Source organism: Protopterus annectens, chromosome 10.part0, assembly GCF_019279795.1.
Source record: "Protopterus annectens isolate FY-2018-M chromosome 10.part0, PAN1.0, whole genome shotgun sequence".
Lineage (NCBI taxonomy): Eukaryota > Metazoa > Chordata > Ceratodontiformes > Protopteridae > Protopterus > Protopterus annectens.
Genome location: NC_056744.1, coordinates 1,384,975,103 through 1,385,000,543, shown reverse-complemented (window position 1 = coordinate 1,385,000,543; position 25,441 = coordinate 1,384,975,103). Strand labels below are relative to the sequence as shown.

The window sequence follows — 25,441 nt, the reverse complement described above, 5'->3', positions numbered from 1 at the left end:
GCATGAAGCATGAATTAGCCACACCGCTGACAACACTCTTCAATCTCAGCTTCCTTATAGGTGTTGTACCAGACAAATGGAGAACAGCTACAGTAATTCCCCTGCATAAGGGAGGACCTTCCATAGACCCAGGCAGTTATAGACCCAGAAGCCTGACCAGTCTTTTATGGAAAGCCATGGAAAGACTTATCTTGGAATTAATCTGTCAGGACACACAGAACCTCCAAATATTAGACCCATTTCAGTTTGGATTCATCATGGACAGGTCATGCTTACTCAACCTGGTAGATATATTTTTTTTTTTTTTTGCAAAGGTCACCAAATTAATGGATGAAGACAAAACAGTACACCACATATCTCAACCTTGCTAAAGGTTTTGACATACATCCCCTCTCAGTCGTAGTAGAAGAGCTAAATAAACTGGGAATAACCCCTTGTCACCTTCTGGATTTCCATCTGGCTCACAGATAGGATGCAGATAATCAAAACAGCGGATATTACCTCCACAAAGATACCAGTCACCCACCAGTGGAGTCCTCCATGGTTCTGTAGCTTGACCTCTCCTGTTTGGCATCTACTTTTCTGAAGTAAAAGCCAATAGCAACTGTTTGTGACTAAGTTTCCAGATGACTGCCAGCTATGAGCAGTCATTGAAACCCCTAATGGCTTAAGCATTCTGCAGAAAGGTTTTCTCAAATACATAACTGATGTCAGAATAAGGGTTTGAAACTAAATGCCAAAAAATGCATTATTCAGTCCTTCGGGAAGTCGTCTACTTCAGGGAAATACCACATTGACAATACATCCCAAAAAGTTGACCAACTTGTTTGAGATTTCAGAACTTATTTGGACACTATAGTTATAAGAAAGGTCTTCTATATTGTACAGCTTATAAACAAAGGGATTGTGTCTAGAACTAGGGATGTCATTGTCCCTCTTTACTCATCCTTCATTAGGCCAGTCATTGAATATCGTTCCCCTTTGGCATGTATCTGTCTAGACACATGCAACAACTAGAAAGCCTGTAGCGATACCTTACTAAAAGGATACAAGGATGAGTAGCGCAATGATGCAGTTGTTAATGTTATTGCCTAATAGCAAGAGGTTCTCCTGTTTCGATTCTTGGCTTGGGTGCCTTTTATGCAGAGTCTGCATGTCCGCCCTGTATCCGCGTAGGTTTCCTCTGAATACTCTGGTTTCCTCCCACATTCCAATGACATGCGTCTGGAGCGTTTCTCCCAGAGCCTCAACTGAAAATAGGCTCTGTCCTAGTCAGACTTTCCTGGTCAACAAATGTTAAGTAAATAAATTAAATAAACTGCATGTCCTACATGTACTGACTCAAAGCCTTGTCACTGTTCTCAGTATCCTACAGACTGCTAAGAGGTGACCTGTGTCTGGCATACAAGGTATCCTCCATCCCATTACTGATGGATTTACTGCACATTAACAATTCAAATGGAATCAGAAATACTGTGTCTAGGGATCTAAATCTCTTTTGCACCATCAACAAAATAGTTTAGAAGGGCAGGTATATTTCGCAGAGGATACCACTGCTGTGGAGCAGACTCACCATCCACATAAAACAAAGTTCATCCCTGTCCATTTTCAAGCGAACCTTAGATATATGGATGGGAGTCAGAAAATTTACCCCGAGGACTGCCCCCAGTACTATTAATGGCTGCAGCTCCTAAATGCTTCGTCTCATGCATGGACCCCTCAAATTATCTATGGTATGATCCCAGTTATTCTCATTAGGGTTACTGTATAATTATCGTCTATGAGATGGGTATGGGCAGTCTATAACCAAATAGAATAGTTTATTTCAAGCTCCACAAGGGAAATTGTCTAGGCTTAAAATGGCCCGCAAGGGTAGCTAGCCTAGTACTTGCATATGAACTTACATGTAATCTGTGTCGAATGGGTTAATGTTCCTCATGTGTCCAAATCAGTAACTCAAACTCATGTTGTTTGGGTCATAAAAGAATGTTATGTATGCCATGGAACCTGGTTAGAATTACTAATTTAGTAGTCTTTTTTCAACATCTACTCATTTTTCCAGGAGACAGTTTTTTGTTGAGAAGTTGTTAGGAAATGCTGGCTTATAGTCGTATACACACTGAAATTCATAGTTAGTTTGTCTTTTTGTCTTTCTGTATTTTGAGATTTCTGAGGATCTGCAAATGTAGATGTTCCCTGTTTTCATGTAGAATTATCATATGTCAGTATTGTGATTTTCTTAAATGGTTCTTTGGAATGATATGTTAATGTTTATAATTCTTATTTCCTTGTTTGTCCCTAGGCCCACCACACCCTTTCTGTAATTACCAGACCTGGTCTGCTCCTTCCCATAATACAGGATCTACAGCAGGAGGAGGTGAGAAACTCAAGTTGCTGTTGTCAAATTTTTTTTTAATTCCTTGTTGCATTCTTGCCTCATTCTATGAATGTGGATACCAGCAATGTTTGGTTCACAAGGGTTTCTTAATTACTTATTAATTCATCTGAGCATTAAAAAGCATCTGTTTTTTAAGGCTGTCTATAAATAATTCTTGCATTATTTTGGTGGTACTAGCTTGTCCTGCTACTTGGGGAGCTATTGTAACCCCTTGCTGTTTTCTGAAGGGCAAAATGATTCCAGGAGTAGCTCCAGCTTATTTGGCATTGTGATTTAGCTGTTGGCTTTTCATTAGGTTGGATGCAGCTTTCCACACTAAGCAAAATGCTGTATCATAGTAACACGTTTGTTTGCAATATCTATTTTTTTTGTATGTTCATGCGATTCATAGAAATGCACATTGCACAAATGTGTTAAGTGCCATTTTATACTTCTTGCTTTGATCCCTCCCCCCAGAGATTTATTTCTAGACTATAAAGAAAATACCCCTTAAAGCACCCTTTTCCATACAGCTAGCAACTTCCATTTATTGATGTTTAAATCAGGAGCATATTCTGCGAGTATACATTTTGTGGTTATTTCTTCATGATGCTGTGCTTATTCTGCTGTCTTCCATTAGCCAAGTGGATTTTTCCCACATCATAAAGATGTACTGCACATGGTTTGATTGGCTGCTTAATTTTTTTCATGATATTGTGGGCCTTTCTCCCAGTCTGTCTCTGGCAAAGAAGAACTTGACACAGAAGTGAAAAGGTGGTGGTATCACCTGTCAAGCCATTGTGGAGTAGAAGACTGGCTTGTCACATCTTCTGTTTGAAATGTGCAGATCTGTGTACTATTTCATCATGTACACATGTTCTTTATATTTTGTAACCAAGGGAGAGGGTTTTAATCTCTAAATGCTATGAAGAGATAATCCCAAAATTAATAAATATTTCAGAGTTTTGTAACCTCTTTCAAATTATAATCTTTTTGAATGGCAAAATAATTTTTCTGTTGTGTAGTTTTTGACTGTCATGTTAAATCCAATCATCATGTTCTTGTGCTAACATTGCCCCAGTGCCAACATTTTACTTTATAGCATAAGTAATTGAGAGAGGTCCTGACATCTTAGTAACTGGATGTTGGGATGAAAAGGACTTCATGTCTGGATGTTGTTTAAACTGAGTTGTTTTTTGTAATAGGAGCAACTTACCCCTCACAAAGTAAGACAAGGAGGCTTTAATGGGAAACTGAAGGATGAGTCTGCTGTTGTGATTAAGATACTCTAGAAGTGACCACATTTCCATGTCATTCCTTATCCACATAGATACCCCTGTTTCTCTGTCTTCTACTTTCTTGCACGATAGAAGCTTGCCTCTCAGCGGTCACCAGAAAAGTACCCTATTGTACCTCAGTGTGGCATTATTAGTACCATATAAGAAGACTTGTGAGGCAGTGTCTATTAGATGTAAGAAACTTTACTTGTCACTAGAGATACTCATGTTATCAGTGTGTGCTACTGGACAGTATTTTTATTAATCAGCCATTAAAAAGTGGTATGATTACCATGCAGATAAAAATGCAGTGGATTGATGAAGATTATGTGATATACTGAAAGGCTGTGTGTTTTATCATCACTTGCAAATGAACATGGCAGCATTTTTTGTTTTTTTACAAAATGGAATGAAAAAGTTAGCCTATTGAGCCCAACTCTGTTGACCCAAAGTGTAGCTAGTCTTCAGACTGAATAGCTGTTGATCACTGAGTGTTGTTACATTTATGGAAATTTAAACATAATAAAATAATGCTATTTTTCTTAATAGTTAATACAGGTGGGGACATACATTTATTGGGAGGTAGTTCATGTAGCACCCTCCCTGACATTCTAATAAATTTGCCATGATGCCCCAAAGTTTATCACACTTTAACTTGCAACATGAGTTCATATATATTAACAGTAAAAATTTAAAGAATGTTTTACATTGTCAGCTGTATGTATTTTACATTTTTCCAGATAACTTCAGCACCGTTCTTTACATCATGCCTTTATATTTTTCAGTACTCACCAATCATCTCTTATCATTCATTACTTTATAAGTGTTAATCCCAAGTATGCCATTTAGTTTTAAGCAGTTTATTTCATACCTCCCTAAAAAAGGTTTAGTCTTTGATTTCCAAATTTTCATTATTGCTTTTTAGCTGCCAACAGCATTTTGCTTAATAAGGCCTTAACAGTTCTGCTAACCTTAAATGCCAACTCAAGGGCATCTCCTAAGTTACTACAGTTTATTCAGCCAGCATTTGTATTAAGGTATTCTGTAAGTAATCTTTAAAATCTGTAAACTCTCTGTACATTCCTAAAATACGTATTTCCAGTTCTCTCTCCCTTCCGGTTACTTCTCCAATATCTATTTTTCACTTGAGGAAGTTATTTGAAGTCCATTTGGTATATAAAAATGCCTTTGTAAACATTTTCATGCAAATATCCTAAACCCTCTGGATATTGTCACATAGTTTTGTGACCTACAAATGTCTTCCCAGTATTCCTTCATAATTTATCTATTCCGCTTGTATAGAGCCATTCCATAGAGCAATCATTTAACTCTTGCCATTTTCATATCCTAAATAAACTCTCAGTTCCTTATTGCCCCCCACAATTTTTTAATTTGAAAGTGTTCACAGCATTTCTGTAGTGCTTTTACTGGGCATTATTGTTGTATAAGCTTGCAGGCATCAGTAAAAGACCATCCAATTCCTCCTGCATCTGCATTTTGAGATCAAGCAGGGCCCTATACCCCCAACAAATTTGTACCCATTTCCCTTCTCTCACATTCTGCACTTCTGTAAAAGTATAAAAGTACCTTTATAAACATTTCTAGGCATCTGTTTTAAGCCTTCTTAACTTCACTGCATGCATAATTTGAAAAAGGCACTTACCTTCCCAGTCAACTATAGTTCATTCTGTACCTAGTAGACCTGTTCAAGTAGTTCTTTTGTTATTCATTATATCAGCTTTTAGATCTTGCAGACCCTTGTTTGCACAACTAATCATACCAGGCAAGATTTGGCCTCTCTCATCCCTTGTTTCCAGAAGGAGCACCAGTAGTTTAGGAATCATTCTGCTTTCCATGCCTAAACCATCTCTTGGCAGTCTCAAGTCGACTTATGTACTCCAGCCTAAACATCTCCCTTAAGCCAAACTTCATCTTCTCATTTTTTTTCTCCATCTATCCAAACTCAGTCATCCCATATTTGCTCATTTTCCATTCTCCTCCTTTTCCAATTTTCAGGACCCATCATAGCATCCAAATCGATTCTTTGTAGTAGCCCGTTGGCAATAGGCATTTAGCCCATCCTTGCAAATCTTAATGTGACATTGGTTTACCTTTGAATTGTCCGCTGTGTGTCCGACATGCATAACGCCGAAAGTACGGCTGCAAAAAGCGACAATGCCGATTCACCATGTGTTTGAATGACAAATAAGCAAATGCTTTTTTGCCATTCAAACACATGGATCATATGTCAGAAATGGCTTTCCAGCAAACCATTTTCAACATTTGATCCTTCGAAGTTCTCTGTATTTCGGTAATATGGGTCGCACAACAGGACGATCGCACATACCATGTGCGACAGAATGAAGGTAAGCTGTGACATTACCCTGATGTTCTTCATCTCACATTGCTGCAGTCCTTACATATGGGTAGTCCGCTGTCCTCGGTCGGCCCGAATACCAAAGTATAAGCCTGACGTCGGTCAAGGCACTTAATACTGACATCAGGACGTCAGGGTACAAAAGCGCATGACCGACGTCATTTCCTCAGTCTTTTTTGCCGCATGGTCTGATGCAGAAGCAGCGTTGCAAGTGCCGTTCGGCGTTCTGAAATTTTATTCGAATTTCGAGTTTCAGACCGAATCCAAGTTGGCTAAGTACCCGTTGGGGAATATTTTGTTTTTCTTGCCTCAGTGTTTTACCGGATGTCAGAAAAAGTGAATAACTGTATTTCTTGTGGGAAACAGATACCGCATAGAGATTATCATTCTTTGTGTATTCCTTGTCTGGGGCCTGAGCACGACGTTGTTGGGTGTCGCTTTTGTGCTAGGTTCAATAAACGCACTATTAAGCGGAGGTTAGATTGTGCTAGGCTGGTCTTTGGGAAGCGGTGCAATTATAATATGCCGCCGGATTCTCCGCTTCTGGAAGAAGCGCAAAGACAAAGCAGTTAAACCCAGGCAAGATGAGTCGTCCGTTCCGGACGCCGGTTCTTTAGAGGTTTCAGTGGAACCGGTGGTTCCGACGGAGACCTCTCTGGAGTCTCAGGGGGAGACTTTGATTTTGCAGGAGGTGGTCTCTCAGGAGACAGGTCAGGCTGAAGGGGCTTCCCAAGTTACTGTACTCCCCTCCCTTCCTAGGGTGGTTAGGCCTTCTCCTTCTGTTTCCAAGGCTTCTCCCAGAGGCAGGCCAGTTTTAGCTTCTGTTGGTGTCACTCCTAGTTCAGCAGGGTCTGTGCCTAAGAAGCACATGCTTAAAATGGCAGAAGATTTGATTACTCTGATTAGAGGTTCTTTGCCCCCTCCTGATAAGAGGCCTAGGGTGGAGCCAGAGTTGGGAAGTTTTGAGCAGGCTTCAGATGTTTCAGAGTCTTCAGCTGAAGACCTGCAGGAGTACTCTCCTTATTCTGATTCTGATGTAGATGATTCCACTCCTTCTGCTGCTCCTCCAGAGGATTTTTCCTTTTCAGAGACACTTCATTCTATGAGGGAACATTTTAAGTGGGAAGGTCAGGACTTCTCTGATTCTCGGAAAAGGCTTAGGGAATTTTTGCTGTTACCCCAGCATAGGCCCTTGGCTATACCCCCTGTTCTGGATGTTGTGGAAGATGTGTTTGCAGAGGCTTCTCTTAATCCTGATTCTTTGCCTCCTGCTCCTGTTAAACCGGATAGGTATTACAGGGTGCCTGAGGCTCATAAATATCTTTATAAGAGTCCTAGGGCGGACCCAGAAACTATTAGTCAGGGACCTAAGGGTGTCAAGGCCTCTGTTGTAAAAATCCGGTTCCTCTAGATAAAGAAGCCAGAGCTTTGGATAGATGGGGAAAAAAGGTCTATACATCTTCTACCTTAGCTATGAGGGCCTTGAATTGCCAGTTTCATATGTTGAAATATCAAAACTTTCTTCTTTCTCAATTGAAGTCTAAGGTGGATGCTCTGGAAGGCATTGAGTGTAAAGAATTACAAGATTTGGTGCATGTCTCTGAACAGGTGGGTAAGCATTCATTACAGTGTTGTTTTGATGCTGTGCAGGCCTCGTCTAGGGTGGCTGCCACTGGCTCAGTTCTTCGCAGGCACGCCTGGCTGAAGGATCAGAATTTATCTGACCATGTTAAGACAAGGATTTTGGATGCTCCTTTGCAGTCTGATGTGTTGTTTGGTTCACCTGTGGAGTCAGTCTTGAAGAAAATGGAAGACAAGGCTAAGTCTATGCAGGCTGTTAAAGATTTTTTGCAAGTTCAGCCTCCGAAGTTTAGTAGGAATTGGCCTGCTAAGGGTTGGACGTATCCTTCTTATGATCCTCAGTCTAGGGGTAGATCTAGACGTGGTAGGGGGAGAGCTCAGAGTTCTTTCAGGCCTAGAACAGGGAGTTCACCTGCACAATCTTCGGGTGAGGGCAGGGGCCAGTCCTTTCGTAAACAGGCCCAATGACCTACCTTTTCAGCTGCCAGATCCTTCTTGCCTGGCAGCACCTTTGGGAGGAAGGTTAGCAGTCTTCAAGGAAAATTGGATGTTGATTACCCAGGACAAATGGGTGTTGGATATCATACACCAGGGTTACAAGTTTTATTTCCATACCTTGCCTCCTTTCAAAGGCATGCCGGACGTTCCTCCTCAGCAAAGACTAGAGGCTCACAAACAAATTTCTCTGCTACTTCAAATAGGGGCCATACAACCGGTCCCTCTGCCAGAAGTGGGCCTAGGATTTTATTCTCGCCTGTTTCTAGTACCAAAGAAAGGAAACACGTGGAGACCAATTTTGGATTTATCTATCCTCAACACATATCTGGACATTCCCAAGTTCAAAATGTTGACGTTACAACAGCTTTTACCTCTGCTGGGCAAAGATCACTGGATGGTGACTCTGGATCTCAAGGAGGCTTACCTTCATGTTCCTATCAGGCCCAGTTGCAGGAAGTATCGTTTTCGGGCTGGGACTTCACATTATCAGTTCTCTGCATTGCCCTTTGGCTTATCTACTGCCCAGAGTATTCACGAAGGTTCTGGCTCCAGTGGTAGCTTTCTTCAGGCTAAGAGGAATACAAATCTATCCTTATTTGGAAGATTGCCTGATTCTGGCCCAAGAAAAGGACGAACTTCTTCATCATCTACAGTATGTGATGGCAGTGTTAAGATGCCTGGGGTATTCTGTGAACGAAATAAAGTCCAGTCTAGTACCCTCTCAGGACATGTGCTTTCTGGGTGTGAGACTGAATACAGCATCCCAGATGGCCTTTTTGACCCCGGACAAACAAAAGAATCTTTATCTTTACTTCCACCAATTGTCTCGTCAGTCCAGGCTGACTGCAAGGACAGTCCTTCAAGCCTTGGGGTTCATGGCATCTTGTATTCTGGTACTTCCCAATGCCAAACTGCATATGAGGAAGCTACAATGGTATCTCAAGAATGTATGGACACAGCACTGCCAAGATTTGGACACTGTCATTCAGATAATACCTTGCATTCAAAAGGAGTTTTGTGGTGGGCTCAGGAATGTCACCTAAACAAGGGACTCTCTGTGACCCGGCCAGAGGCGAGTCAGATTTTAACGACAGATGCCTCAGACAAAGCTTGGGGAGCTCATCTAAACGGAAAATGGGTACAAGACACGTGGCCTGCCAGACTTCAACATCTACATATCAACTTGAAGGAGATGTTAGCAGTCCAATTTGCATTGATAGCTTTCAAGGATTTACTTCTTCCAGGGCAGGTGTTGATTCAAACAGACAACACAACTGTCATGTGGTACATCAACAAGCAAGGGGAACGATTCTTATCCTCTGTGCAGACAAGCAATGATTTTGTGGGAGACTGCTCTCAGTTTACAGCTAAATCTTCAGGCAAGGTTTCTGCCAGGAGCACAGAACTCCTTAGCAGATGTGTTGAGCAGACATATTATGGATCCCCACGAGTGGAAATTGGATCCTCATGTATTTCGGAGATTGACAGTGTTATGGGGAACTCCAGACATAGATCTGTTCGCTTCTCCACTAAATTACCAGCTGCCAAAGTTTTGCACAAAAGGTTTCATCCCACAGCTTGGAAAGTGGATGCTCTCTCATTCAATTGGAGCAATCTTCACGTGTATGCCTTTCCACCTCTGCCTCTCCTCCCAAAGGTACTCCTGAAGGTCAGACAGGACAAGCCAAACATGATTTTAATAGCTCCAGATTGGCCTCGACAGCACTGGTACCCATTACTGGGAAGTCTGGCAGGGAGCCTCCATGGCCTTTGCCTTGATTCCTCACCTGCTGTCTCAGGAGAACAGTCATTTACTCAATGTCAAACTTCATTCTCTACATCTGACAGCCTGGCATATTCTGTTTTAAACCCTGGAGGGTCTCAGCTTCCACAACAAGTTTTGAATGTTATTTTGGAGGCCAGAAGGCCTAGTACAAGGAAAGTTTACGCAGATAAATGGAGGAGATTTTTATTTTGGAGTACAGCAAAGGACTTTGATGTTTCTAAACCTAATTTAAGTGTTGCACTTCAATACCTTACTGAGTTATTGGACAAAGGTTTGTCCTTCTCCTCTATAAAGGTTCATGCTGCAGCAATTTCTGCTCATTATGACTGTGACCCACCATTATTTTCTCAGCCTTTGTTTAAGCAATTCCTTAGAGGGGCAAAGAATATAAGACCCCACGTAGAGCTCCTACTCCTGCTTGGGATCTCAATTTTGTGTTGAGAAACTCACTCTACAACCTTTGAGCCTGCAGCATCAGCAGAGTTGAAATATTTATCATGGAAGACTGCTTTTGTTGGCCATTACCTCTGCAGAAGGGTTTCTGAATTACAGGCCCTTATGGCAGTTGAGCCTTTCTTAATTTTCCACAAGGACAGGGTGTCTTTGCGTACTAACCCTTCTTTTATGCCTAAAGTGGTTTCTAGTGTGGCTTTAAACCAAACTATTCATTTGCCTACTTTTTATGCAAACCCCCAAAATAAAGGGGAAAGGATTTTGCACACTTTGGATATACACAGACAGTTGCGATATTATTTGAGCAGAACTAAAGGGTTCAGGCAGTCTCAGCAGTTGTTTGTTTCTTTTGCTTTGGGTTCTCAGGGCAAACCTGTTTCAAAACAAACTTTTTCTAAGTGGATTGGGTTTTGTATTGCTTTCTGTTATTCCCATCATGGTAAGGGGGTTCCAGCTGGGATTAGGCCTCATTCCACTAGGGCTACTGCCACTTCTACAGCTTTTTTAAGGGGGGTGGCTACTAAAGATATTTTGGAAGCAGCTACTTGGAGTTCAGTGCATACTTTCTCTAAGCATTGCCACCTTCCACTTTACTCTAAATCTAGGGCTGGATTTGCCACTGCTATTTTACAGGGCATTTTGGCAGCGCCTAATGCTTTATAGTTTTGCCATCCTCCCTTACCTCTGCTTTGGGATTCTACCCATATGTAAGGACTGCAGCAATGTGAGATGAAGAACATAGTACAGTTTTGTACCTACCATAAATGTAGATGTTCGAAGATCCACATTGCTGCAGTCCAATTTACCCTCCCTCCTTCCCCTCTGTTGTTGAAGTTGGTGGTGTAGTTTGTGTTGTACATATTGTAAATATGGTTAGTGCACGGGTGGTTGGTTAGTTTTTGCTGGTTTTTGGCTTTGGCCTTTCTTGTTAGGGCCTTCTGACATCTGGGGCAAGAAAAGACTGAGGAAATGACGTCGGTCATGCGCTTTTGTACCCTGACGTCCTGATGTCAGTATTAAGCGCCTTGACCGACGTCAGCCTTATACTTTGGTATTCGGGCCGACCGAGGACAGTGGACTACCCATATGTAAGGACTGCAGCAATGTGGATCTTCGAACATCTACATTTATGGTAGGTACAAAACTGTACTTTCTGAAGCAGGAATGATAGCTTGATGATTTGAAATAGTACCAAAATGACAGTCATTTCATTTCCAGTGCACCCAACTTTAGTTCTACATAGCAGTTCTAATATGTTAAACTGGGCATAATTATAATAAGTAATAGATCTTACATGCCCAGAAGTCCTTTTTCTTTATTTTGTTTGCCTTTTGCCAGGCCACTCTCGAGCTTTTCTCCTCCAAAAAAAAGATTCTCAGCAGTTCTTTTTACTGAATTTAGAAGTTCCTAGCAGGAAAACCTGAAAAGCATACAGTTGTAAGAGGAGTGAAATAAACTTTAAAGCTTGCATTTTTTATCACATTTCCATTATAACCATCTTTCAGTGCTTAATATCATTCTTTAGGCATGCCAAGATGCACTTGCAAGTTTTCACTGCTGAATCCACTAGATTTTGCCTATACCAGCCACCTAAATATTTAATCCACTTTTAAGTATGGGAATACCCTTATAAACTCTAGAGTGGGTATGTAGTTAATAGCAACCACCCTTGTCTTATCCTTATTAACTTTATACCCTGAGAGTGATCCAGATTCACCTAACAAATTAAAAAGTGCCCCTACATCTCTGCTGTGGTTCACTAAGTATGTCATTGCATCATCTAAAGAAACTTTCACTTCTCTGCTCCATAATGTCTACCCCTTTAACATTGAATGATATATTACCACTATTGATGGTTCAAGGTACAGTGCCAAGACCAGTGTGGATAGGGAGCATCCCTGTCTTCTGTCATGCAAGATTGGAAACAAAGCCAACACTCCCCAGTTAATTTTTATTTATAATATTGACCCCCTGAGTATCTCAAATACTAAGAAAACCCATGTCTGTTGGAAGCCAACAAGAGCATAACCAGTCTAAGAAGGTCTGTTTGACTCAGTTGAAAGCCTTCTCTTCTCTCCTCTCCTGTCTCTAAGCATGCCAGTATAACTTGCTATCCTGGTATCTTGTATGATGTACATCACTTGGGGAATTTGTATAATGTTGTCAAAGGTCTCCTGACAACCCTACAAGCTCATTTGGCTTCATAACTACCAGAGATGGAATAATTCTTGCTAATTATTCTTGCTGAATTTCACATCTATCCCCTTAGTTTAGTCAAATTTCCCATCTACATGTATTCTGTCATAATTTTCTGCCTGACATTGACTTCATTGTATGCCAGCCTCCCCTACTGTTGTGGAGAAACTGGGAAAACAAAGGCCTTTCACCCCCAAAAGGAAAATTTAGATTTCCTGTCCAATTATTCTCAGATTCCTTCCTTAACACTGTAATCTTATCTAATTCTTATACTGATTCCTGCCTTCCTTGGTTTTGGCAGCTTGCTGAATTCCCACTTTTTCCACCTTCCTCCCTGAGAGCCCTTGTATGTGATAATACTATGATTCTCTGGTGTATATCATAATTCCGAATGCACAAATGTCCGAACGCTGAAACTTTGAACTGGGAAGTTCAAAGTCTAAAAATAGCAAAGCCGCGGAACATCAAATTCTTTCCCAGGGAAAGAATTTGGTGGGTCATTTAGGTTCATAGGTAGGTACTAGGCTATTTCCCCTAGGGCCTATACAAGCCTAGCCAAAAAGGTACCCTGGCTTTCGCCACCCAAGAAAATTATTTTCCGTGGCTTTGCTATTTCCTCCACTGTGGTGGGATCTCGGAGTTGGTATATTTAACTAGGGGAGTGTGGGGGGCACAGCCCCCCACGTTGGGGGGTGTGGGGGCGAAGCCCCCCCACATTAGCAACAGTATGTAGTGTTCATGTGTTTCCACGTTTTGTACTGGAACAGCAATTTTTTTCCCTAGGAAAAAAATCGCTGTTCTGAGTGTTCGAAGTTTTCAGTTTTCGATCTTCTGGATTTGATATTTACATAGTAGAATTTATGACAGTTCAACTATGTGATATAGACCCCAATTTTCAAGGCTTCCAAGATGGCTGCACATTGGTCAACAGCTTAACTTCAGCTCTCCCAGTGTGAAAAAAATGAATGATAAAGGCCAAGACTCTGCAACTTCTAATAAATTCAGTTACCAGCAAGTAAGAACACTGTCTGGATGTCAGCAAATAAGAAACTTAAAAGCCTGAAAGAAAATCAACTAGAAAAGGTGAAGAGAAAACACTTACTGGGAAGAATTTTGCAGATACTTAACAAAATGCAGTTCAAGCTCCGGCTTTGGGGGCAAGACATGGCTTCCGGCAACCTAGAGGGAAATTAAGTCAAATGTGCTCAGAACTTATTAAAATAAAGCATTGAAAGAGTATAACAATGCAAATAAGAAAAGACTTGGAAAAAAATGGAAGAAACTTTAAATAAATATTCAGATAAACTGATAAAATGGCAAAAATCAGAGATCAAAATGAAGAAAAGGCTGGCTGACTGTGAGACTGCTCAAGAAAAGATTTTTCAAAAAATAGGATTAGAGGCCACAGCTTGCAGGGAAAACTTGAGATTTTCTACGGTACCAGATAAAACTTGAAGGAACAAATAAGAACTGGACTGGTATTCCACAGAAGGATTTGTTAATTGAAAGAGCACATTGTGTGTATACCCCAAACCTGACTACGAGAAAGCAGCCAATAGTAGTAAAGGTGCAATCTTACCAGCAATAAGAGTTGATCCTGACAAAACTGTGGCAGAAGGGCAAAATATTAAAAGATGAAGACAGTAGAGTGTTTATGTAAAATGATTACTCACTGTACACCAGTTAGAAAAGAAATAAATGTGTTCCAGCAATCAGGAAATGTCCAGAGACAGGTATGAGACTCAAGCTACTGTATCCAGCTGTCTTCAAAATATTTCTTTTTTCTGGATGATCAAAGTCAGTTTTTTAATCTAAGGAGGAAATATAAAAGTTTGTCCAACAAAAAGTGAGCCATCAAGCAGAATGGGACTCTGTGTCTCATTCTTCTGATAATAAAGCTCATAGAGAGAGACTTTGCTAGTTAAACCTTTTCCAGTCTGTCAAAGGAAAATGCTTGAGCGACAGAGAAAACACAGGTGTTAACTGTAAGAATTAGGAGTACCATGGAATGGAACCAGAATATAGAGTTGTGAGGTGGAGATGATCAGGAAAAAAACACCAGCAATATGGACGTTAGTGAATGTGTGAGATTACAAAGCAACAGTCACATTTGTGAAATATGGATGTACAAATAAAAAGTGGAAAGAATTGACTTTTGTTGACTTTGTTAAACTTATGATGGACTGAAAGGCACTTGCATCACTTCATGTCATTAATGTTCAGAAGGACATAAAGGGGAAGTGGAAAGAAGAGAGTATATGTAAGTAAAACCTTTTCTGTTAACAGTATTTCTATAAAACTTTTCATGGTATAAATTAAATGTATAGTAGGGCATTTTCAGTTATTGCTGTATGCAACAAAGATGCTGGAGTAAACAGATGCCTTTTTTCTTTTGTTCCTCTTTTATTAAGAAATGTAGGCATTACAATGCAGAAAGAGAAAAGACAGGATAGACAAAAGCATAATTAAGTTATTAGGCTGTAATCTTGGGTTGTTTAGGTATGGGGTGAAATGCAAAAGTACACAGATCATAGTAGATCTAGAGGAGTTAGTTTTTCTTACTTTTGCAAAGGTAAATGTCTGGATTGACCTTTGGCTTAATCTAATAACATGTCTTAAGTTGAAACAAGTAAATAATAGAACACTTAATGTAACGAAAGGTTTTCCTTTAGTAAGAAATGTTCAACATACATTTAGTAGCCTGCATCAGATGGCTACATTTTGTTCCTTTTTATTATGCTTCCATGTAGGCAAGCTGTTTATAGGACAATAAAAAAACAGAACACTGTTTCTGTAAGTCTAAATGTTAATGTTTTCTGAAAGCATACAAGTTTTTTTCCCGCATCTGGGAGGGAGAATAAAGATAAAAAAAAGAAACTGACAGTAATTAGTATGAATAAGACCATAGGCAGTAACATACATCTTAGTATGATTAATCCTAAATGTAGGTGAGATAGCGTCTAGGATGGTTAAACTTCAATATATGATGATGTACATAGTTTTGTGTTTTTATTAAGTTAACAGGTCACAAGGGCATTTTGGGTGTGTTTTTTGTTTGAGAGTTTTCATTAAAATAAAGTCTTGTAAAAAGTGACATAGTTTCAAATGGAGATGGCAAACAACTGTATAAAGTTCAACCTACCAAACATTAGTAGGAGCATTTATCAGAAAAAGTTGAAGCAGACATCTGAGCAAAAGCTGCCATATATGATAGATGGGAATAAGAACTTCTTATCTTAATGCAGCTCTTTCTATAGTATCATGGGGTGTGAATGTCTGACAGGCATAGACAAAGGAAATACATTAAGAAATGCAGAGTGCAAATAGGAATACTGCAGTGGAACATTTTTAAAGAATTGGGTATGTGAATTTGATAAAGAAATAATTTCAGGATGAATATTCAGCAGAATATCAGGAATAAAGGAAAAGGGGAGTGCATACATAAATTGCTTGATGAGCTCAAATAGTGATAGGAGAGGAAAAAAGATGATAATGGTAATGGTAGATTCATGGTAGTAAGGGGTTACTGGCAAGGGAGGATGATTTGTATTCTACCTAAAACAGCTATTGTGGAGCTTAAGAAAATTTGGGGAGAAATAACCATCTTTCTTCAGGGAATATTACTTACTGATGGGGACTGGAATTTGATTTGTAACAGTAAGGATGTATTGAATGAGGGCTAGAAGGGAAAATATAACAAAAGAGGGTAGATATCTGAAGAAATTTATGAAAGTATTTGTAAAATGTTAGTATGGAAGACATGAATTCAGTAGTAGGAACTCTTAGAAAATGTATGTATTATTCCCTAAGGTACAATAACTAAGTTACACTATAGAGAAATTATAGCTTGTAGGAAGATGTGCATTTAATTGAGAGTTTTGACCCACATCCAGTCACTGTTTTAGATCATGTGCCGATAATTACTCAAATAAAAATGCAGGTGATGAAGTAAAAATTCCCCAAGTACCTATTAAAATAGAGAAATTTAAGGAATTGATAGTGGAAGTTATTTGGGAGTTATTAGGGAATATGGAAAGTACTTGAAGTTATAGTTAGTCAGTGGGATAAAATGAAAGCAGAGTTTAAAAATAGGGTAGAAATAAAAGAAAAAGAGATATTGTCGAGAAGTAATAATTATATCGAGGGTCTGACAAATGTTAAAGTATTGCAGAATAAGAAACTCCAGAAAGAAGCTAGGAATCCACACAAATGTTTTTTTGAGCGCTTTCGTCTCAGATTAGAAACTTAATCAATTCTGATAACAGCTTCTTCCCACATGCTGTCAGACTGCTAACAACAAACCCAGAGCCTAACCTGCTAAATGGGTAAACAAACATTATTTCTGTGCAATATGTCATTATGTTTATAGCACACTTTATACTTTATTGTGTTTATTTTTAGTATCTTATTTTTGATTTCTGTTTCAGTATTTTTAAATTATTATTAATCTTCCTTCTGTAAACTATAATTCTTATGGTATGAGCCCGGGTATCGAAATTTCGTGCAGTGACGCACACTTTTTCCTCTGTGTTGATCTGTATGACAGTAAAGTTTACTTTGACTTTGATATGCAGGAAGGTCTCCAGGAATAGATGATATTCCTGTGGTTGTTTGGAAGCTAGGAGGGAAAAAAAAGATTAAGATCTTGAAGGTTTTGTGTAACAGTATTTTAAAAGTAGAGGAGCCACCAACCAGTAGTGTAGCAAGGACGGGCAAGAGGGGCATTTTCCCCAACCACAAAAGTTTTGGGGGTGCGATCAACTGATCCCAATCTTTCTTTAATGCAATACCAGCTTTTAAAAGCCAGCCAGCCAGCATTGCATTTGTGGTCAAACCTGAGAGCTGTAGCACTCCGTGTGTAGTCTAAACCATAGCAAGCCATTTGCTACAATTTAAAAGTAAAAAAAAAAAAAATGCTTTTTTTCAAACTAAAACCAGAATGCTGTAATGCTCCATGCAGGCAGGGTATATGAACTGTAGCATCTGTTTGCTACATTTGTAACAAGCAGTTTACTACAGTTTAAAAGAAGATTTTTTTTTAATATAATTGATAGATATTATATAAAGTTAAATATTTCTCCAAAGCAATTGTGAAATAAGACAAGGTTTGAATTAAATGTTTCGTTCTAAAAAGCAGACGTGCAAGGCTTAGTTAAAAATAAATACAGAAAGTATGACGTCCTTAGCAATAGCTATGTCAAACAGACATCTGCTAGAAGCATGCTTTGTTTTAATATATGTGGTTTAACATCTTAACACTTTGTGGTTTAAAATCGGTTCATGAAAAGAAGAACATGTCTAGTTTGTGAAGACGTATGTTTATGGGCTTAGGCTTAAACTGATACAGTAGAATGGCATCCTGTTATGACAGACTGAAACTTAGAGAGAGACATTTGATATTTTTAACAGGAATTTTTGGTGAGCTTTCAGATGCAGAAATGAAAGAGATAAAATACAAACACTTCAACTGACGCAAAGATGACATGGACAAGAATCAGGCAAGGACACTAAGAAATAACATCTGCTGCTATGCAAAGTGTATATAAAACTGGACATTGCTTGCTTTTCTGGAGAGACATCTTGATCAAGTGTGCATTGATCTTAGACATGACACAGCTCTTGAGAAGCCATGTTATAACAGAATTGAAATAACTCAGACAGTGTAACTGCTTGGACATATTAAACTATAATGGAAACAGCAGTACATTGCAAGTCTGGTTACTCTGCCATTAGAAATAATTTAACAATAATATATTGAAGGAGAGTTAGGGCAGGGCACAGAAATGGACCTGAATGGCTAGGCAGGGAGTAGGGGATATCTCGTGCATCTGGTCACCTTGTTGATGTGTGAGTAGAAAGAACATCCTTTTTTGCTCTTTAGCTGGGGAGGCTTGGAATCTTTATTTTGCTTTCTCATCACTTGAAGATCTAAGGGATTGGGCACGGCTTCATAGTACACCAGCTACTTCTGCCACCATCATCCTTAAAAACAAAGGTTGTGTGGCTGTCATACTTGAAGATGATGAAGACCCATCAAATCCAGCTTCATATAGGCCCATTTCAATTTTAAACCATGAGTATCAAGCGTTTGTCTTTAATGGCTAAAAGAATGGCAAAGGTGTTCACAAAATTGGATTGATGTGGTTTTGTTTAGGGGAGGCAAACATTTGACAACATTAGTAGAGCAATAATGATCCAGAAGGAAGCAGAAAGCAAGAAAATACTGCTTTTAATGCAGCGAAAGCATTAAACAGAGTAAGCTGTGATTTTATAAGCAGAGCAATGGAAGTATTTAGGTTCTTTGATACAATAATAAAATTACTCAGGAGATTATATGAGGGATTGGAGGCGAAAATCGAAGTGGAAGGGTTCCTTTCTGATAAGTTGTGTCTGAACAGAGGAACCATGCAAGAATGTCCTCTTACTCCTTTATTTCCTTTATATTTAGACCCATTGGCAAAGAAAATAAAGGACTCAGAAACTGAAGGATATTATTGGTAAGGTAATCGAAGGGCGGCCGTGGTGGTGCAGCAGTTAGTGTTGCCGCCTTACAGCAAGAGGTTCTCCAGTTCAATCCTCAGCTGGGGTGCCTTCTGTGCGGAGTCTGCATGTCCTCCCTGTGGTCGCGTGGGTTTCCTCCGGGTGCTCCGGTTTTCTCCCACATCCCAAAGACATGCTGTAGGTGGATTGGACACTCTAAATTGGCCCTAGGCGTGAGTGCGTGCATGTGTGTGCCTTCTGTGGAAGGTTGGGCGCTGGGCTGGCAACTTGAGACCGTAAAACTCCACTACCAATCATGAGCAGACAGGTGATCCGCTGTGGCGACTCCTAACCAGGAAAAGCTGAAAGAAGAAGAAGATTGGTAAGGTAATCAAAAAAAGTTAGCTTGATTTGCATATTATTGTTTTGTACCTGATAAAACCAGGAAAGGACATCTCAGTAGGTTCATAGGTTCATACTAGGCTACTAGGCTATCTGCCCTAGGGCATTTATAAGCCTTGCCAGAATGTGTTTGGCTTTCGCCACCCATTTTAAATTTATTTTGCTATGCCCTATTTCGAGGTTAGTATACTGTGCCTCTGTCTAACAGTGACACAGAAGTGATACCTGGGGTAAACCTATGATCTCCCATCCACTCATCAAGATTCCTCTTGAAGAGAGTCAATGAGGGACTCTACCTAACCTGGACTGGGATTTTATTCCAGAGTGAAGGGAGCCTCTGGGTTATGAATCTGTCCCTCCAGCATGTCCTATTTATTTCAGTACTGAGGTTCAAGTCTCTCGAGCGCGTAGCTCGATGGGATTTGGATTTTCTGAGGAGCAGCATGTCCATTAATTCCGGGTTGGACATGGCTTTATACGTCAGGCACAGATCGCCTCTGAACAGGCGGTATGCCACTGAGTAGAGCTGGAGTTTCTTTAACCGGGCAGCATATGGCATCTGTTTGAGCCCTTTGATCCTCTTGGTGAGGTACTTTTGGGGTCTTTCCAGTTGCTGCAGGTGTCTGGTAAGGTACATCCCAAAAGGGGCATTGTACTCGATTATGGGCCTGATGAGGGATGAGTAAAGAGGCACGATGACCTCCCCTGATCTAGATGTGAATCCCTTCATGATTAGATGGGCTATATAAAATGTTTTTCTAACCACTTTGGCCACGTGGTTGTCAAATGAGAGATTGCTATCTACTTGGGTCCCCAGGTCCCTAATTACTTCTTCTGTACTTAATGAATTACCACCTATGTGGTAATTTGTGGGCACTTTGTTTTTGCCAAAGGGGATGACTATACACTTTTTGGCATTTAGCTTGAGGCCATGGCTCTGGCACCAGTTGTCTGTTTCTATGAGGCCCTTTTGGAGGATGCTTTTGTTGGCTGGAGAGTCGATTATGGCGCCCAGTTTGCAGTCATCTGCGAACTTAGTCAGCCACAGTCCTTCCATGTTGGCCTGTACCTCCGAGAAATGTATACCAAACAAGAGAGGTCCCAGGACTGAGCCTTGTGGGACACCACTTGTAACTGGTTTGGAGTCTGACATGGCTCCAGCAATTCTAATCATGTGGGTTCTGTCCTTGAGCCAGTTTGCAATCCATCTAGTGACATAGGGGTTTATATTTAAGCTGGTGAGCTTATCTATAATGCCCGAGTGGGGTATTGTATCGAAGGCTTTTATGAGGTCCAGGTAGGCTGTGTGGACCACCTTCCCCTCGTCAATGGCCTTGGTGACTGTTTCAAAGAAATCAACCATGTTTAAGAGGCAGGATCTGCCCTTAAAGCCGAACTGGGTAGGATCCAGTGTCTGTAGGTCCCCAATATCTTTATTTATGAGGTCCATGATGATCCTTTCCATAGCTTTGCAGACCAAGCTAGTCAGGCTTATGGGGCGATAGTTTCCAGGATCCGTTGAGGCACCACCTTTATGGAGAGGGACCACTGTTGCTGTACGCCACTCTTTGGGCACATATCCTGTAGTAAGGCTGAGATTGAACAGTAGTTTTATGTTTGGGTTTAGCTCTTCTTGGAGTTCATGTAGGACGCAGCCGGGACACCGCCTGGTCCCATTGATGCTGTGTTTTTTGCTTTGGAGAGGGTGGCTCTTACCTGAGCATCTGTGATGTCAGGGGGGCAGCACTCTGCTGGGATAGATATTTGCCCTTTGGTGGGGAGGGGAGTTTGCGCCGAACCTGTCAGCTAGGATGTTGGCAATGTCTGTGGGTTCAGTGTATTTTTGTCATTTTGGTCTAATTCTGAGCATATCTGGGAATTACCACCCAGGTTCCTAACATAACTAAAGAAAGCCTTGTGATTATCCTTAGTGTCCTGTGCAATTTTTCTCTCAAAGCTGGACTTAGACAATTTTATGAGTGCCCGTTGTTTTTTGCTAATACTGATCAGTGATGCCTTCCCTTTTGGGATTTTGCTCCATCATTTAGTAGCTTCCTCCTTCTATTGTATAGTTTGTTTATGTCAGGGGTCAACCAGACAGGACGCCTGCCTTTGCAGGAATGGGTCTTGGTTTTATTTGGGATCGATGATCCATGCATTCCTGAAGGTGTTCATAGAATGCATTTATAAAGGATTCTGCGGTCTGGGACGTATTTTCCACAGGCCCGGGGCTTTGAAGGATTCCACCTCGGTTTTGAGGAGTGTGAAATTTGCTTTAGAGAAGTTTTTTACTGTGGTTTTCTGGGGCTGGGGTCGGGATGTGAATATCCAGTGAGATTAGTTTATGGTCTGTTCTTACCAGTGAGGGATACACTTCTGGTCTGGAGCATAGAGTCCCCATGTTGGTGATGATCAGGTCCAGTATGTTTTCCCCTCTTGTGGGAGTGGTAACAAGTTGTTCCATAGCATTTGAGTTTATAAATTCTAGGAACCTTTGGGCTAGGGTGTTGGAGCTAGAGTAATGCTCCCAGTCTATGTTTGGGTAGTTGAAGTCGCCCAATATAATGGTGTTTATAGAGACTGTCATATTTTCCAGTGTTCTCAGAAAGGCCGAGTGGGGTTCCTGGGTTTGGGAGGGTGGTCTGTAGCAGGCTATAAACTGGAAGGCAGTTTTACCCACTGTTAGTTGCACATGGATAGTCTCTGATGCTTCGTGCTTTGCCACCAACCTGGAGGTGTGGATATCTTTGATGAATATCGATACTCCCCCTCCTTTTGTGGTTCGGTCCAAGTTTTGGGGCCGAAAAGCATGGTATGAGGTATAACCTGGAAGTGCTGGGGTGCTCTCGGGAGCCCTGAACCAGGTTTCTGTTACTGCACAGATATCGATGTTCTCCATGCTAAAGAGAGTTTCGAGTGCATGCATCTTGAGGTTTAGACTTCTGGCGTTGAGTAGCATTACTCTTAGTTTCTTATCCCTTGTGATACCTATGGAGGTGGGTTTGTCTTTTGAGCCTTGCCTAAAAAGGCAGTATGGGGGTAGCAAGAGCCTTTGCCAATATCTGAAAGCCCAGGGGTGACAGGTGCAAGCCGTCCCTAGCGAAGCATCATGGCTTGTCGAGCATATCATCCCAAGCTGACAGGCATTGGATCCCCTTTGAATGACACCAGTACTTAAGCCAATTGTTGAAATTGATCATCTTGTCTTCATATTGTGGCATCATTCTTGGTGAGGGTAAGATGCTACTCAAGGTCAGGGTCATACCGGCCTGGGCTACATGCTCAGAGAGCTCCTTTATGTCTCTTTTCATGTAGTCCAGGGAGGTCGTCTCAGGTCATTCACACCAGCATGGACAATGACTGAGTCATATTTGTACTTGCCTTGGAGTGACCTGAGTGCTTGTGTTATGTGGCGGATCCTAGCGCCGACAGGCTGCTCACCGTGACCCTCTCCTTGTTCAGCCTGGTGAGCGGACGCCAGTGTGCCTGACGATAGAGTCACCTATTACAAGTGTATCAGGTGTGTTGTTTAGTCTTAAGGGCTGTGATTGTTCGCACACTGGCTTTGTGAGCTATGTGTTGCACGTGTTTTGTTTTGGGGTAGCGGTTGCTTGGGTGTCTGCTTTGGAGGTCTCTGCTGCTTAGGCAGATCTTTATTTAGAGCCTCCGAGTATGTTTTGTGTGATTATGTGTTTGGTTTGCTGCCGTGGTAGGTCTATGTGAGACTGGAATTGTAGTGAGTGTGGTTTCCTTCTCCTCCTGACTGGTTATGCCAGTACAGAGTTGAGAGAGCTTAGCCTCCAGTTTGGCTATATGGTTGCATCTCTCACATGTGTTGGAATTTGTTGGGAGGAGGAGAGGGTTGTCTGTGTACATGAGGCAGTTCTAACATTGCCTCAAGATTCCCAGATTCACCAGCTGGACCGGAGAGGAGATTGACAACTGACCTTTGGACATGCTAGAATAATATTGGGAATTCCTTAATAATTGAAAACGAGGGTCAGTGGGAAGTGAGGGTGTAGTGCTTTTAATTTTTAGTGATGACTTATATAATTGCTTTAGCGCTCAAGTGCCAGGTAACTTAAGTGCAATGTGTTACAGGTAACTTAAATGCAAAAACGACAAACAGTAACTTTCTTTCAAGTGAAACAAGGAAATAAGTACAGTAAGCAATGCAGATATCACTAGTGATCCACAGAAGCACTGAAAAGCCGTGTATTAGGTGGAATTAGCGTTCCAGGGAAATAAGCAAACAAACAACAAGCATATAAACAAAGCTAGATTCAGCAGGCCTGGATCTAGTCTATGCTACAGCAAACAAGGTGTACCAATTTCAGTAAGATACAGTTCAAATATTCAGGCACTATAAACCTTTAACCAGAAATTCCCAGCTCAGAAGGGCAGAGTCCAGCCTCTTCTCCCACAAGAGTGCAGACCACGAACCTTCTTAATGTAAAATAACTGGCCTGAAGCCGAAGTGCCTAAACCAGAACTAATACACTTTAAGAATAACAAACACTGGGCTCTCAATCAACAGTTCCCAACTTAGAAGGATGAAAGCTACCTGTCCTGCCCACCACAGTGCATGCCACAAACCTTCCTAATGTAAAACAACTGGTCTGAAGCCCAAGTGCTTAATCCAAAAGACTTAGAATGATAGCTACACTTTAATCAAGTTACTACCAAGCAGTAATAAATACAATTGAATACTTTAGAGAATGCCTGGATTAGTGCTCAAGTTACACAAACAAAGCTAGATCCAGCAGGCCCGAATCCAGTCTATGCCACAGCAAACAAGGCGCACCAACTTCAGTAAGAAGCAGTTCAGATATGCATGCACTATAAGCCTTTAACCAGAAATTCCCAGCTCAGAAGGGCAGAGTCCAGCCTCTCCTCCCACAAGAGTGCAGACCCGAACCCTCTTAATGTAAAATAACTGGCCTGAAAGCCCAAGTGCTTAAACCAGAATTAATACTGGAACATCCTGAGACCGTTTCAATTTTTTTTTTTTTCAGGATATAAAATTATGGAATATAAAACAAAGGCTATAGCTTTAACTTATATATACACACATGAAATGGTTCAACAGTACCCATATTTGTGGGGACATGATAAAATGAAGTATTTAGGAGTATTGAGTTATAAAGGATTCTGTTATGGCCGCTAAGGATATGTGGGAAAACACTAAACAGAAAATAATACAAAAATTCAGAAACTGGAAGCTCTTGTCTATGGATATGGATAGCAAGCAGTAAAAATGTTTTAGCCCCTTTAGTTTAAATTCAGTCAGGCATGTTTTTATCAACCAGAAAAGAAGATGTGGATAGTAATTAAAAGAGTGGATGGATGTTATCTGGGAGTGGAAGAGGGCAAGAGTCAAGTGCGATAAGTTGATACTTACAATAGAGCAAGGTGTTTTAGGATTATTTGATTTGAAACAGTATTTTAGAACTATACATATAAGCTGATATATATAACACAAATGGAAAGTTACAATTCAAAGTGGAAAGAGATGGTGATGATCCAAGGAGGAAATCAGTAAATAAGGAGATAATAAAAGCAGTCTTGCAGAATGTTATATTCATAAACTAGCAGAAAGTAGTCTAAGAACTAAGCCTACAGAGTAACAAATAAAGGAGATTTTACTGATAGGAATAACTGCAGTTAGAGGCACAAACAGTAGATGAGGGGGACAGAAATTTACTAGAGGAAACTGACAAAGAAACCAAGGTATTGGGAATTTAGAGAGGGAAAGGTAATAGAACGGGAAGAGGCCAAGAAGACATTTAGACTGTAGGCTAGAGGCTGCCTTCCCTATCAGGGATTGATATCTGGTATAGGCAAAGGGAAAGGGGAATCCTAAGTGAAAAACCCGCTATGGTAGAGATTTTAGTTGAATGTAAAACAGATGCTGCTGTTAAAAATAATGGGCATATAAAATATTGCATGATAACTATAGGAATCAATCAGAGTGGTTAGAAAAGATTGGGAAGAGAAAATTGGAAAAGCAATTC

The 25,441-nt window shown here is 40.7% G+C and overlaps 1 protein-coding gene across 4 annotated transcripts in view; it reads left to right on the top strand.

Moving 5' to 3' along the window:
• ZNHIT6 (zinc finger HIT-type containing 6) overlaps positions 1-25,441 on the top strand; it is a gene marked incomplete at its 5' end in the record, with an annotated part of 1,270,195 nt that overhangs the window by 966,434 nt on the left and 278,320 nt on the right. For all 4 annotated transcript variants that reach the window (XM_044086022.1, XM_044086023.1, XM_044086024.1 and 1 more), the window contains 1 exon segment: positions 2,303-2,377. In XM_044086022.1, the coding sequence (XP_043941957.1) occupies positions 2,303-2,377 (75 nt within the window).